The sequence below is a fragment of the Notolepis coatsorum genome, assembly GCF_963971535.1.
Source record: "Notolepis coatsorum genome assembly, chromosome: 16".
Lineage (NCBI taxonomy): Eukaryota > Metazoa > Chordata > Actinopteri > Aulopiformes > Paralepididae > Notolepis > Notolepis coatsorum.
The window spans coordinates 69,496,101-69,511,188 of record NC_140180.1 but is presented as its reverse complement, the minus strand read 5'-3'; the positions used below and the strand labels follow the sequence as shown (position 1 = coordinate 69,511,188).

Below are 15,088 nucleotides of genomic sequence, written 5' to 3'. Positions count from 1 at the left end.
CTCTCTCTCTGTTCAGTCTGCTCTACCTCCTCTCTCTCTCTCTCTCTCTCTCTCTCTGTTCAGTCTGCTCTACCTCCTCTCTCTCTGCTGTTCAGTCTGCTCTACCTCCTCTCTCTCTCTGTTCAGTCTGCTCTACCTCCTCTCTCTCTCTCTCTGTTCAGTCTGCTCTACCTCCTCTCTCTCTCTGTTCAGTCTGCTCTACCTCCTCTCTCTCTCTCTGCTGTTCAGTCTGCTCTACCTCCTCTCTCTCTCTGTTCAGTCTGATCTACCTCCTCTCTCTCTCTTGTTCAGTCTGCTCTACCTCCTCTCTCTGCTGTTCAGTCTGCTCTACCTCCTCTCTCTCTGCTGTTCAGTCTGCTCTACCTCCTCTCTCTCTCTGTTCAGTCTGCTCTATTCACCCTCACCATGGACTCTATCAGCCTTTCCCCAGCTCTGCCTTTAAAAAAGATTATATATTATATAATATATATATATATATATATATATATATATATATATATATATATATATATATATATATATATATATATATATATATATATATATATATATATATATATATATATATAAAACCATCATTGGGGTTTACCCCCTGCTTGTCTCCGTGTTCTGCGCTCGAGTTCCCTGTACTAGCTGTGACAGAATACATTTTTTTTTATGGATGAAGTGCCTTGCCCAAGGGCACAGCAGCATTACATATGGGGATAGTGCATTATTAGTAATTCTACAGTCACCGCTTTCATGCTAGCCTACCTTTTTAATTAGATTGACAGAAAATGACATATGGTATATAAGAGAATGGTTGATGTACCTCCAAAATTATAACAATTAAAAAACGTTTCACTTTCATACCCGGGCTATTGTATTAGCATCAAGGGTCTGATGGCAGGCGATCTGAAAACAGAGTGGAGAATGAAATCTAAACTGAGATGCTTAACACATTGACTGCCAGCCATTGTACCCATCAAAGTACCCAGTCTGTAACCGTTGAAAGCCTATGGAGATGTTTACCTTCTTTGCAGGGCTATAACTTTTTAAATTGTATTGCTATATTGACATTACTATGGCCCATTCAACATCGATTATCTATCGTTCCGGATGTGGGAACATTATATTTTTTCATTCATACATTGTTGTGTGAATACCGTCTTGAATATAAGTATGTTTATAAGCTTTTCTGCTGTAATTCCAAAAATGCTAGTTATAGGGCCAAAAGCATTATGATAGATTATCGATTGCCGTTTCTTTCCTATACACGCTATATTAAAAAATTCAAATGCATATGATCGGTATACATTATGCTTCATCATGCGTGGAGGAAAGGGGGGGCGGGGGTCGTCTATAATTCCTTTATCGTCAGTAACGGCTTTATGTAGTATGGGTTGATATATTGATCAGACTGTTTGCAAACAAAGAAACGCACAATCGGGCTGAAAATAACGTTAGGCTACTGTCCTTTTACCGTTCGCCGATGAGACTGGAAGAAAAATATCCCAATTATTTGATGCCGATCGCTTAGATCCATTTCCGGTTTGTATGGCGCAATAAACGCCGAAATCATATCGATTATTGCGCTATGGAAGCGATCCAAATGCACGCCAGTGTTTGTCTGTAGTCCCGTAGCAAGATATTACTGCCGGAGGGATTTTCTCGATGCACCGATCACAACTTCCGGTTTTGAGAGTGTAACTCGCCCGACCATCCACGAGGCAGCGGTATTGAGGTGTTGCAATCTCATTCAGGGTCCCGCTGCAGGGTCGGAGGTTGGCTGGATGAATTATGAATGCCATGGCGAACATTTTTTATATTGATTTCAAAAACGGCTTTCGCCGTTCTTGGCGTTCAACGCATGGCAGGCAAACACGTCGTAAGCCTTTTTTTTGGCGACCAATGTGTTAACATTCAACACTTGAAATTATATGGATTGACGATACAACTGCAAGATAATTGCAGGAGGAAAATGTAATTGATATATTCATCCTAAGCATAATAATAATAATAATAATAAATAATAATAATAATAATAATAATAATAATAATAATAATAATAATAATAATAATAATAATAATAATAATAATAATAATAATAATAATAATAATAATAATAATAATAATAATAATAATAATAATAATAAAAACTTAAAAACTTTAATTGACTTTGAAATAATTCAATTGTGATAACCAACCTTGTTAGCATAAATTGTACGACCCATTAGAAAGGAAATCTAAATAGCCTCAATAGTTTAGTTCATAGCTAATTACTTGTTTATTTTGGCATATCTTTACCTAGGACTTTCAAAAGCTAAAACAGAAAATAAATAATATATCTGAACACAATATTGTAAGAAGTTCAGGCCACTGTTAAGACGACAAATAAAAATCATCTGCGTGTGCAAATTCGATTTAAGGATTTTAATATATTTCTAACTTCTGCCCAAAATCAACGGCCACCTATAGCTCCTTTAAAGAGAGGAGAAAACGCTCTAATAAAAACCATCACAGAATATATCACAATAAAACCCATGAATAGAAATACATAAAAATCTACAAAGGCCAGGTTTTTTTTGTGTTTTTCTTTAGTTTTTTCTCAAAAGTGCTGCAGATAGGTGGTGTAGAAAACAACAGAAGGTAGAAGATCAGCGCTTTGTGTATCCAGGTAATATTTGGTCTTTGTGGTGTTTTCAGTCCCCAAACCAGGATCCACAAAACCATTGTCTTAATTAGACGCCGGGACCATGTCCTTGATGACAGGTTCTCTGCTTAGGTACGTGGCCCAGTAGACCACGTTGAAGGAGCTAAAGAGGACCGGGAACATAATCCTTGACATCCTGTCTATTTTGCTAACGCTGTTGAATGTCTTCTTGCACTCTTGGACTTTTCCGTCTACTCTGTTTTTGTTGGGTTCTGAGGCACCACCCTTATTGGCGATGGTTGGAAGCATGCTGGAGTCCTTGGTGATGTTCGGGACGTAGTTGGCCACGGCCACGGCGTATGTGTTGTATGCCTTCTCTTTTTTCTGTGGAAAAGAGAGAGGTTTAGAAGCAATTAAAATAATTCTGTAGCACTTTGTAATTGGTTTAGGACTGTGTTTAATGTGCCCTGTCCTAACATTCAACATTATTGAGTGGAAACCACAGACTTGTCACCTAATCAAGTCTTAAGCCCCCCCCCCCCCCCCAGACCTCTGTGAGCCATTCACATTCATGTATAACAACGCCAAAGGCACTGCCTGAAGCAAATATGGAATCATGCCTTGTGTTTTTAATGATAAATCAAATCTATGACAATCTAGCAGGGTAAAAATAATGAACTGGATATATGTAGAGCTATGTATGGGAATCCATTTTTCAAGAAGCATCTGTAGACCCATACATTTCCATGCTGAGGTGCAGCGGCTTGATTTGAAGCAGGTACTGAAAATGCATTTAACCTCTTAAGCCTGAGCCCTATTTTTGGAAAATCCGCCTAAAAATACATACCTATGTAAATGGAAGATTGCTCCACTTCTACAAGGTCCATTTGCATGTTATTGGTATCTAGGGACATCTATGGACCTCAGGGAATGTATTCCCAGTGTCAGAAATATTGTGTCTGTTACTAGGCTTGAGTAAATTGTGATGAACCAAAGGGGAATATCAGTTTTCTTTTATTTTTTCATATTTGACGGTGAAAAATGACCAGACAAGAAAAATGGCCACTGAGTGCATTCAGCACCTTCTTGAGATAAAGTGTACAAAAGAATCTAAGCAAATGAGTAAAGGGAAGATGATTAAACAGGAGATTTTGTAGAGACAGTACTGGATTATGCCATCCGAACACATGCAATTTGAAATATGATTATAGAATATACAATATCAGGCCTATAAATGACCTTATAATGGCCAAGTCACACATCTATGGATTGGGCCAAATCTCCCCTTTCCAATGGCAGAGTTAATCTGGAGTTAGTATCACCAGGCGTGATTCTACTCTAAGTACAGTTACTTTTTTATAATGTAAATTTCTCCGCCATTTTTCATCAGATTGCAACGCAGTTTTTTTGCAACGCAGTTTCCAGAAAAATAAGAGAAATAAAAAAAGTCAATCCAGAAGTCAGATGATTGACAGGGGCTGGCATGAGCTAGGAAGTGTAGTTTTTGTAAAAATCGAAAGCCCATCGAAAGTCCTGGGTCTCCTCTCCTCATAGGACTACAAACAAAATGGCGTTGTCATTTCCTCGCATCAATATTCGCCTTTTTCCGACTAGATTTCTATAACTCATATTTGACTAATAACACTTAAAACCATTGGCAAACAAACGTACTACTGAAAATATACACTTTGTTGTTTTGACAGGGTTAGGGTCTTTACTCTTGGCTACATTTGAAGAAAAAAAAACCGCAACATTAATTCATACATTCTGTAGAGATGGATTTATGGCGTGATGTCACTGTGGGTCTGGTAACGTACCCCTTGGGCTTAAGAGGATAAAACCTTCCTGTGTTGATTATACAAGTACCAAAAATTTATTACAGCCCCAAATCTCTGTTTTTGCTTAATTATGCTAGGTAATTAGCATTGGAGGTTTTACTTTACAAATGACAGACATGACAAATACGCATGGGATTAAGATCACAGACAACCTCCGCAATTATTACAAATGACTAGCGGTCCCCAGGTAATAGTAGTCCACTATGAACAGGCCTTAATTGCACCTAATATAATGGTAATGGATCAATAAGTATAGCAATTTCAAAATGTCATGTTGACATGACTGCACACTGTGCACAGTCATGCGTGTTTTTCCAACGTATCATTTCAATGACTTTGGAACATGACTACTTAACATGACAGTATGAGTTGGAAGATGACTACTTGAGATGGCAGTAGGCTCTGTGGAACATGATTACTTGACATGGCAGTAGGCTCTGTGGAACATGATTACTTGACATGGCAGTAGGCTCTGTGGAACATGATTACTTGACATGGCAGTAGGCTCTGTGGAACATGATTACTTGACATGGCAGTAGGCTCTGTGGAACATGATTACTTGACATGGCAGTAGGCTCTGTGGAACATGATTACATGACATGGCAGTAGGCTCTGTGGAACATGATTACTTGACATGGCAGTAGGCTCTGTGGAACATGATTACTTGACATGGCAGTAGGCTCTGTGGAACATGATTACTTGACATGGCAGTAGGCTCTGTGGAAATGAGCACGCAATGAAGGATCCCATACATTATGTCTTCACATTCAATAAAACATCATATTGAAATGTTGGATGTTATCAAAACATTGTAGCCCTTCAAATAAAGTGACCTGAGTGAGCGAGTGAGGTTTTTTATGCTATTATATGTTAGATTACTGGTTGCACACCCACACAGAATATAGCAGAATCTCTAAATTCCTTGTAAGAACCGTATATGGATTCGACTGTATGAGTCATAGGATTGTAGTTATGTCAAATTATTTCCACCTGTCATCTTTCTAATATTATTTGGAATGAAATCCTCAACAGCCATCGCCTGGATGGGAGTCCGGTGCAGTTCTCTGGAGCATCCGACCTCCTGCCTCGTTTTCAACTTAAGAACAGTGAGTGAACGGAGAACCATTACCTTGTCATTCACAATGCTCTTTCCATCCCAGGCCCAGCCGCGCTTTGTGAAGTAATTGACGGTGGCGAATTCGATCAAAGCAGAGAAGACAAAGGCATAGCAGACGGCGATGAACCAGTCCATGGCGGTGGCATAGGCGACCTTGGGGAGGGAGTTGCGTGCGCTTATGCTCAGAGTTGTCATGGTGAGCACTGTGGTCACACCTGGGGGGAGAAGGGGGGGGGGGGATAGCACAATGAGTAGCTAGACAAAGGCAAATAGCAGTAACTGTGGTTTGCCTTTGTAGAGCACTGCTGATATAGTGGTAGATATACTGTACATACATAGGTGTACAGATATAGTGGTACTGTACACATTTAGAGGTATACAGATATAGTGGTATACATACACATGTAGAGGGGTATAGATATGATTTGATTTGATGTTTTTTTTTATTTTCGTGTCTTACATACAGGTGTATGCCCAGCCCATATGGGCTTACAAGACACATAAACAATAAGTATATGATAGTATACTTGACATTGACAATAAGTTATATAGACCAAGATGGCCACAAAAAAATTAAAACACAATAAAACGTAATATAGCAAGCTGTAAGCAATGTATGTAAACAAAGAAACAAGAGGAATTCATATACAATATATAGGATATAGTGTGTTTTGTCTCAACAAGTGCCATGCTTTCTCCAGAGATCCTGCAAAACTGAAGATATCCACACAAAAAAAAATAACTCAACATACAACTCTCAGACTGCTAAAACAAATCCGGATTTACAAATAGAATTTTCTCAAATAAAGCCCTCCTCAAATCGGTGTACAAGGGGCAATAAAAAAACAAAATGATATTCATATTCCACCAATCACATAGAACACACAACCGCTCCTCCTCAGGTTTACCTTGGAATCTACCCACTTCCACAGCCAATGGCAGGGGGCCAGACCTCAACTGGCCACACAGAGACCTCCGTCTTCTCTTTAAGTTTAATATTACATAATTTCATCATCTTTAATTTCAACATATAAGTTTAGGTTTTTTCCATATCTCCACCTTCCACTTATCCTGATGGATTGTTGATAATTTTGTTTTAATTATGTGAACCTTACACTGCAGATTGTTCATAAAAATCATACTTAAGTCAGCAGAAGAAAAAATCATGGACATCTCTCTTGACCAGGGATGACCGTGTGCTCTGTCCCAGTTAAATATCTTTTTTGTCACCCTGTCATTTGGCAGCTGGACCAGGCGGTTTCATAACCTAACCATTTCACCTTTTTGCTTGACCAAGCATGAGTCCCAACCCATGTCCCCTTCTTTTTTTTTATCCACTTTTTCTCCCATTTTCTATTTTTCTCCCATCCCAATTTTCGTATCGTCCAATTCAATCCTCCCCTGTCTTTGAACGCTGTTTCATGCCTCCCACAAGCCGGCTGCAATGTGGACTAAGTCATACATAGCACGAGTCCCCTCGAGGTAACAGCAGTCGCATTTTTCCACCTGCGCGGCTCGATCTTTCAGCGTCAGGGGTCTGGGCTTTGGAGGGGCCCCGCCCCCATCGCTTCCTGATTCTACTGCGCAGGCGCACCAACCGACCTGTAGGAGTCGCTGTCCACAACGCCCGATCCCCACCCATCAGTTTCCCTCCCCCTAATACTGCCAATGTGTATTAGTGCGGACGACCAGCTAAACTGAAAGCAATGTGGAGCACTGGGCTCGAACAGGGAGATGATCTGTTTGAGCCCAGCCTCCAGTATTCGTGGTGAGCGCCTTGCCCACTGCACCATGTAGCCGCCCACCCATGTCCCCTTCTATAGCCCCTTTTGCTGTATATTTATGGACTCCCAAGAAGTATCTCATGGCACGGTTCTGGATAGCATTACATTCAGGTGCATCATCAAAACCCCATACTCCAGCAGCATAAAATAAAACAGAACCCACCATTGAATCAAATAGTTGTGTAAATGTTGAAAACCCAAGGTCAGTGCACACTTTCATTTTACTCAACACACCCCCTAGCGCCCTTCCTGCTGACTCAGACAGTATTTTCCTTCCTTCTATGAAGCTCATGTAACCGAGATATTTATAAGAATATGTGTAAATCAGGGGCGTTGGTCCAAATTGAAACGTATGGTTTCCTGAAATGCATACTCTGTGTTTTTTCACTGTTAATCGCAAGTCTCCATTTCCTGCACCAATAACTCATAACATTCAACATGTTTTGTAAATTTGCTTCATTTTCTGCAAACAGAACAATATCATCAGCGTACAATAAAATACTTAGGATTATATTATCAATTGGAATACCAAGATTGGCTTGCTTAATTTCTTGCGCCAGGTCATTAACATAAAGGGCGAACAAAGTGGGACAAAGCACATCTCCCTGTTTTACACTGAATGGGGTGGGGAACCAGCCGGTCCTAACATCATTCAGCTGCAGACAGGCAGATGGGGCCTTATACAGGCTTTTGATAGCCTTATAAAATAGATCATCAATACCAGAACAAATTCATTTATAATCCAAAAGCTCTCTATTAATCCAATCAAAGGCTTTTTTTAAGTCAACGAAACAAACAAATGTATTCTTGCCCTCGTCCAATCTGGCTCTCACCACCGATGATAAAACAAAAACATGATCAATACAAGCTCTCTTAGCCATAAACCCATTCTGCTCATCCACCAACATTTCATTATATTCTAAGTATTTATTTAATTTATTATTAAGAACACTTGAATATAATTTATAAACTGTACTGATCAAACTAATACCCAATTTAGTGGGACTCTAGGGTCAGCTTTTGCAGATTTGGGGATGGGCTTAATAATGGACTTGTTCCATATCGAGGGGATGGTGCCGTGAAAACAAGTTTGATATAAACAGTGTAATACATTCAGCAGATAGGGAGTTTTAAGGACCTCGTTAGACAACTCCTCAATATATAGTGGTACTGTATACATACACATGTAGAGGTGTACAGATATAATGGTATACATACACATGTAGAGGTGCACAAATAGAATGATAAAAATACACATGCAGAGGGGTACAGATATAGTGGTATACACACAGTACACATGCAGAGGGGTACAGATATAGTGGTATACATACACATGTAGAGGGGTACAGATATAGTGGTATACATAACAGTACACATGTAGAGGGGTACCGATATAGTGGTATACATACACATATAGAGAGGTAAAGAGTGGTATACATACACATGTAGAGAGGTACAGATATGGTATACATACAGTACACATGTAGAGGGGTATACAGTAGATATAGTGGTATACATACACATTAGTGGGGTACAGATATAGTGGTATACAGACAGTACACATGTAGAGGGATGTATATGTAGTGGTATACATACATACATACAGTACATACATACATACATACATACATACATACAGGGCCGCCTGGGAGAAATGTGAGGCCCTGTGCAAGATTTAACCCCCCCCCCCCCCCCCCCCCCATAAAAGGTAAAAAAAAAATATATATATATATATATATATTTTTTCATACAGTCAACATATTCTTAAATAATAGCGCTGCCCGAGGCTGGGCATGATACAGTCAACATATAGCAAGAGAGAGAGCGAGAGAGAGCTCCCGTTCTACAGTCAATATACAGTGTTATCGCTGCACAGACCCGGCAATGCCCCTGACCCTCCACCAGAGAAAGGCCAGAGAGAGAGAGAGAGAGAGAGAGAGACACATTGGAAAGAAACAACCCAAAACCAGAGAAAATTTAAATGCTATTTGGCCCTAAACAGAGAGTACACAGTGGCAGAATACCTGAGCACTGTGACTGACCCAATACTAAGAAGATCCTTGACTAGGTACAGACGCAGCGAGCACAGCCTAGCCATCGAGAAAGGCCGCCATAGGCAGACCTGGCTCCCAAGCGAAGACAGACCCACTGCACACAAGATGAGGTGGAAACCGAGCTCCACTTCTTAACAACCTGCCCACTATACCAAGACATACTTCCCACAAATTGCAAACACCCAAAGAGACTTTGAAAACATCGACAATAACTCAAAACTCCCATACCTACTGGGAGAAATACAAGAATGTGAAATAAAGCCCATTTGAATTGAAGAGAGAGAGATAGATAGAGCATGTCTGTGTGTGTTAGAAAGAGAGAGATAGAGAGAGAGCATGTCTGTTTGTGTGTGTGTGTTAGAGAGAGAGCATGTATATGTGTGTTAGAAAGAGAGAGAAATATAGAGAGAGAGAGTATGTCATTTTGTGTGTTAGAGAGAGATATAGAGCATGTCTGTGTGTGTTAGAAAGAGAGAGAGAGAGAGAGCATGTGTGTTTGTGTGTTAGAGAGAGAGAGCATGTCTGTGTGTGTGTGTTAGAGAGAGAGCATGTATGAGAGAGATAAGCAAAGATGAGCCCCTAAAGGATATTCAACTTTTAATGGAAGAACAAAACAGAAGGAAAAGATAACTTCACAAAGGCAACATGAATATACATAGATCCAAAAGGACAAAGATCAACACTTAAATCCAAAGAGAAGAGGGTCTATACCAGAGAAAACAAAGTAGCAAGGAGCCAATGGCCGACATCAGCTAAATAGGCTAACTGCAAATAGAGTAGCCAGGTACTGACACCAGGCCACACACCGTTAGCTACTACAACAGCTAGCCGGCCCGTTTGGCTCCCGAGAGAGAGAGAGAGATATATCCACGGCGGGAATAGAATAGAGTGCATTAAAAACTCACCAAATGTCCAAGAGGATGGAGACAACCGCGTGGAGTTGACGAAGTTTATCTGCCGAATGACCGTCCTCTTCATCTTGGCATAACAATGCTGCACGCGCTCTCTCTAGGTTAGCTAACACTAGTTAGCCTTTAGCTAAGCTAGCTACTAGCCGACATCATCATGGCTATCCCGACTGAACCACACGTTAGCACTCGATATTATAACGTAGCTAAAGCTAACTAGCTGTCCCTGCCTTTAGCTAAGCCGACATGGCTAGCCTAGCCTGACTGAACTGTCTAACATGCAACAACTTTCATCTTCAGTCCATCTGCCGAATGACCGTCCTCTTCGTTTTGGCTGGCATAACTAAGCATAACCTCCAAAGCTGCACGCGCGAAATAGTCAAACGCAGCTGACGCACGCCGGCGTACACATGATGTAACCCCTCCCTTCGTTGAAACCAATAGTATGTCTGCTGCAGAGCCCCAGAGCTCCAATAGTGAGTATGTCTGCTGCAGAGCCGCAGAGCCAGGAACATTCTACAAACGTGTCTAATGTGAAATATATAAGCATATAAGCAAAACTAGATTTTAGGTCTGTGATGAAAAAGGGCCTCGCGGGAAGGGGGGCCTCACGAAAAAAAAAAAAAATAAATAAAAAAAAAAAATAAATAAAATAATAAATAAAAAATATTTTTTTAAATTTTTTAAATTTTTTTTGTGCGAGGCCCCCCTTCCCGCGAGGCCCTGTGCGACCGCACTGCTCGCACACCCCCTGAGGCGGCCCTGCATACATACATATGTAGAGAGGTACATATAATATGTAGCTGGGTACATATATAGTGGTATACACATGTAGAGGAGTACAGATATAGTGGTATACATACAGTACACATGTAGAGGGATGTATATGTAGTGGTATACATACATACATACATACATACATACATACATACATACATACATACATACATACATACATACATACATACATACATACATACATACATACATACATACATACATACATACATACATACATACATACATACATACATACATACATACATACATACATACATACATACATACATACATACATACATACATACATACATACATACATACATACATACATACATACATAGAGTACATACATACATACATACATACATACATACATACATACATACATACATACATATGTAGAGAGGTACATATAATATGTAGCTGGGTACATATATAGTGGTATACACATGTAGAGGAGTACAGATATAGTGGTAAACATACACATGTAGAGGAGTACAGATATAGTGGTAAACATACACATGTAGAGGCTTCTGTTTCTACTGCACCTGGTTTCTCTTTCGCTTGTCGTTGTTGACAATGTGTCCCTAGCATCACCCCTCTCTGCCCCTGCTTCCCTTCTGCCTGTAAGGCAATTAATGGAATCTGATGTCTCCTTTAAGGGGAGACACTGCAGGTGAATAGGGTAAAAAAAATTACTAATAGATATCACAATGAAACTTCCCCAGTTGATTACTTATATTAAGACAAGACTTTTTTGTATTACAAGTTTTCTGAAATTGTATGTTTAAATATGCAAATGAGGCATGATCTACTTAAATATGCACTAATTTGCATATAATTCCAGGACAGAAATCTGAACATTGGATAAAGCCATTTTCAAAATTATAGTTTCATTTTGTTGACATATTAGAGCCAAAGGTTATTACAGAGGGGATTTTGGATATCTCTTTTTATCACTCCATAAATCAGAAAATACTCCATTCAGTCCATTTTTATGGTAAAATTCCATATTTCGCCATGTTTTTAGGAATAAAATGTGATATAAATCAGGGTATGAATGCGATATCAACAAACCCTTCTGTAAATACCTTCAGAACATAGATATGAATAGAACTGGAAGGTTTGGTGTATGTGAGTACTACTGAAGTGGAGATTTCTGGCTCAGAGTATGAGGGAAAAACTCTTAAAACTCATTTTTGGGAAAACGCCTTCAAAGTTCTGTATTGTAAAATGCCATACTTTTTTTTAAACAGTTATTTACAAACACAATACCTAATCAAACCATTAGTAATAGACAACCTAAACACATGTTTGATAACTGAATAATAATAATAATAATAATGATGTTATTGAACTGAACAGAACTACACACAGGCTACAAACAGTGTAGTACAGTGTAGTACCCCCTAATAGGCAAAACATATTTGAATAGATATCACTATGAAACTTTCCCAATTTGTTATGTACATATAAACTAAGAAAAAATATATTGCAAGTTTTCTGAAATGTATGTTTATATATGCAAATGAGGCACTTCCCCATTAAATATGTGCACATTTATGGATGCAATAAGGCAAAATGATGTAAAATAAACAACTACATGTGTGTTATTAACGTTTTATTGTCACTAGTTTCATAGTAGACATGTTTAGGAAGCAAAATATAACAAAATCTCAAAATCAACAAAAAAAGTATATTTGACTATTCACCTGCAGTGTCTCGCCTTAAGTAAGAACTGCTGTCCTTCATGTCCTTGGCCCATTGGTCCTAATGTCCACTGACCTTTAACAACGCTGTGAGGATTGGTATTGTACTCTGTATGCCTCATACCTGCTCTTTCCCCTGGGTACAGCTCCGGCAGCTACATGTAGGTCATTGTAGTTAGTTCTGCTTGACTTTTCAGGAACTTGGATGATATACAAATTTTTCCACTGACTTGTAGGGACATGGTATTTTATATTTAAAATGTACCCCCACCAAAGGTAACACTTTGTAATGATGATGTTCAGTTATAAGTGATTAATAAGCTATTAGTTCATGATGAACTATGCATAAAAAAATTTGGTCTATACATTTGTAAATGATTTGGAGACAAAATATTCTCCCCTTTTGTTTGTGCGCCGTTATGCTAAATGTATTATATCGCTGTTTCCTGTGTCGTGTTTTTGGAGACTTGATTTCTCCCCTTTGCTTTCCCTCTTTTGGAGACAAAAGATTCTCCCTTTTTGTTTGTGCGCCGTTGTCGGCATCAGTGTTAATTTTGTCAACGAAAATGATGACTAAATATGGTCGTCAACTAAGCTTTTTCGCCTGACTAAATCTAGACTAAAACAAAAAAGACAAAATCGAGACTAAAACTGACCAAGACTAAAATGCTCAGACCTGTAGTTGACTAAAACTGACTAAGACTAAAATGAAGAAAATAAATGAAGGTGACTAAATATGATGAAAAAGAAAAAGGAGCATTTGACACATGACTAAGACTAAAACTAAAATTAAAATAGCTGACAAAATTAACACTGGCTATAAGCCAGCTAAATTTCAATTACAATAGTTCATGGTTGAAGGATAACAGACACTATGATCGAAGGGTTGGTGGTTCGAATCCCGCTCAAGCCCATGTCCATCCCACTGCCGTTGTGTCCTTGGGCAAGACACTTAACCTACTTGCCTCGTATGAATGTGTATGCATGTGAATGAATGTTGGTGGTGGTCGGAGGGGCCGTAGGCGATGATTATTCGCCACGCTTACGTGAGTCTGCCTCAGGGCAGCTCTGGCTGCAATTGTAGCTTACCACCACCGGTATGACTGTGTATGAACGAATAATGGACTCTGTGAAGCGCTCTGGGTCTCATGAAGAGCGCTATATAAATCCAAGTCATTATTATTACTATATTGAAGCCAACTAGGTCGGGTGAGTTCCTCCATTTGTGACCATCGGACTGTTTGGTTGAGCTAGGTGCATGAATGAATGAATGAAAACTTTATTTAACAGATTGCAGAATGGGTACAATACAGTACGGCTCAATACATACAATTGTTAAGGGGATGCAGACCTGAGAAAGACGTTTGTCTTGTTTCCATCAGGGTCCCCCATTTTCAATTCATATAGACATATATGACATACATGACATACAGATAGTCAGTACTGCTACATCTATACATTTATGACATACCAGATTTGCAAATACAGTACTGTTTGTGATACAGAAGGAGTCAAGAAAAGGGAGTATATACATTTGACGTAGAAACTGTACATTGGAGGTTGGGTGGGGGGGGTTGGGTACATTGGGATATTGACAACCATACTGGGTAATTTACATTGGAGGTGGTTGGGGGGGGGGGGGGCGGGGGGCACACTGTATAAACAAGTAACACTGTACATTGAGGGGGGGGGGGGAGGAGACACTGTACAAACAAACACAATTGTACATTGAACTATTGACAAAACCATACTAGGTAAATGACTGTACATTGGAGGGGGTTGGAATGATTGGGTTAGGATATTTACAGGGGCCAGTGTTGAATTGCAGTCTCCCGTAGGTGTCCCTTGAGAGAGGTTTTGAAAGTGGGTAGTGATCCACATTCCTTTACAGCTTTGGGTAGGGCGTTCCACATTGATGTGGCATAATTGCGAAACGTGTTTAGTCCCTTATTTGAGCCGAATCTGGGTTTGACATGATTTGTGGAGCTCCCTCTGGTGTTGTGATCGTGGTATTCACTGACCTTTGGGAAGTATTTTGACATGTACATGGGTACCTTGGTCGTGTAGTGTATCTTGTAGACCAGGCCCATTGCAAGTTGTTGTACTCTGTCGTCTACTCTAAGCCATCCTAGGTTGTCGAAGTGGGCAGGGGTGAGGTGGGTTCTAGGAGTAAGGTCAAGCAGTAGTCTGACCAGTTTGTTTTGAGATGTTTGTAATTTTGTTTTTAGCGCCTTTGAGGTGCTTTGGTACCATGAGGTGCAAG

The 15,088-nt window shown here is 39.6% G+C and overlaps 1 protein-coding gene across 1 annotated transcript in view; it reads right to left on the bottom strand.

The window, feature by feature from the left end:
- Nucleotides 1-2,716: 2,716 nt before the first annotated feature.
- Nucleotides 2,717-15,088, bottom strand: part of gabra2b (gamma-aminobutyric acid type A receptor subunit alpha2b) — a gene marked incomplete at both ends in the record, with an annotated part of 135,573 nt that continues 123,201 nt past the window's right edge. Inside the window, 2 exons of the mRNA XM_084332065.1 lie at nucleotides 2,717-3,016; nucleotides 5,600-5,802. Coding sequence (XP_084188191.1) covers nucleotides 2,717-3,016; nucleotides 5,600-5,802 — 503 coding nt within the window. The remainder of the gene's footprint in view (nucleotides 3,017-5,599; nucleotides 5,803-15,088) is intronic.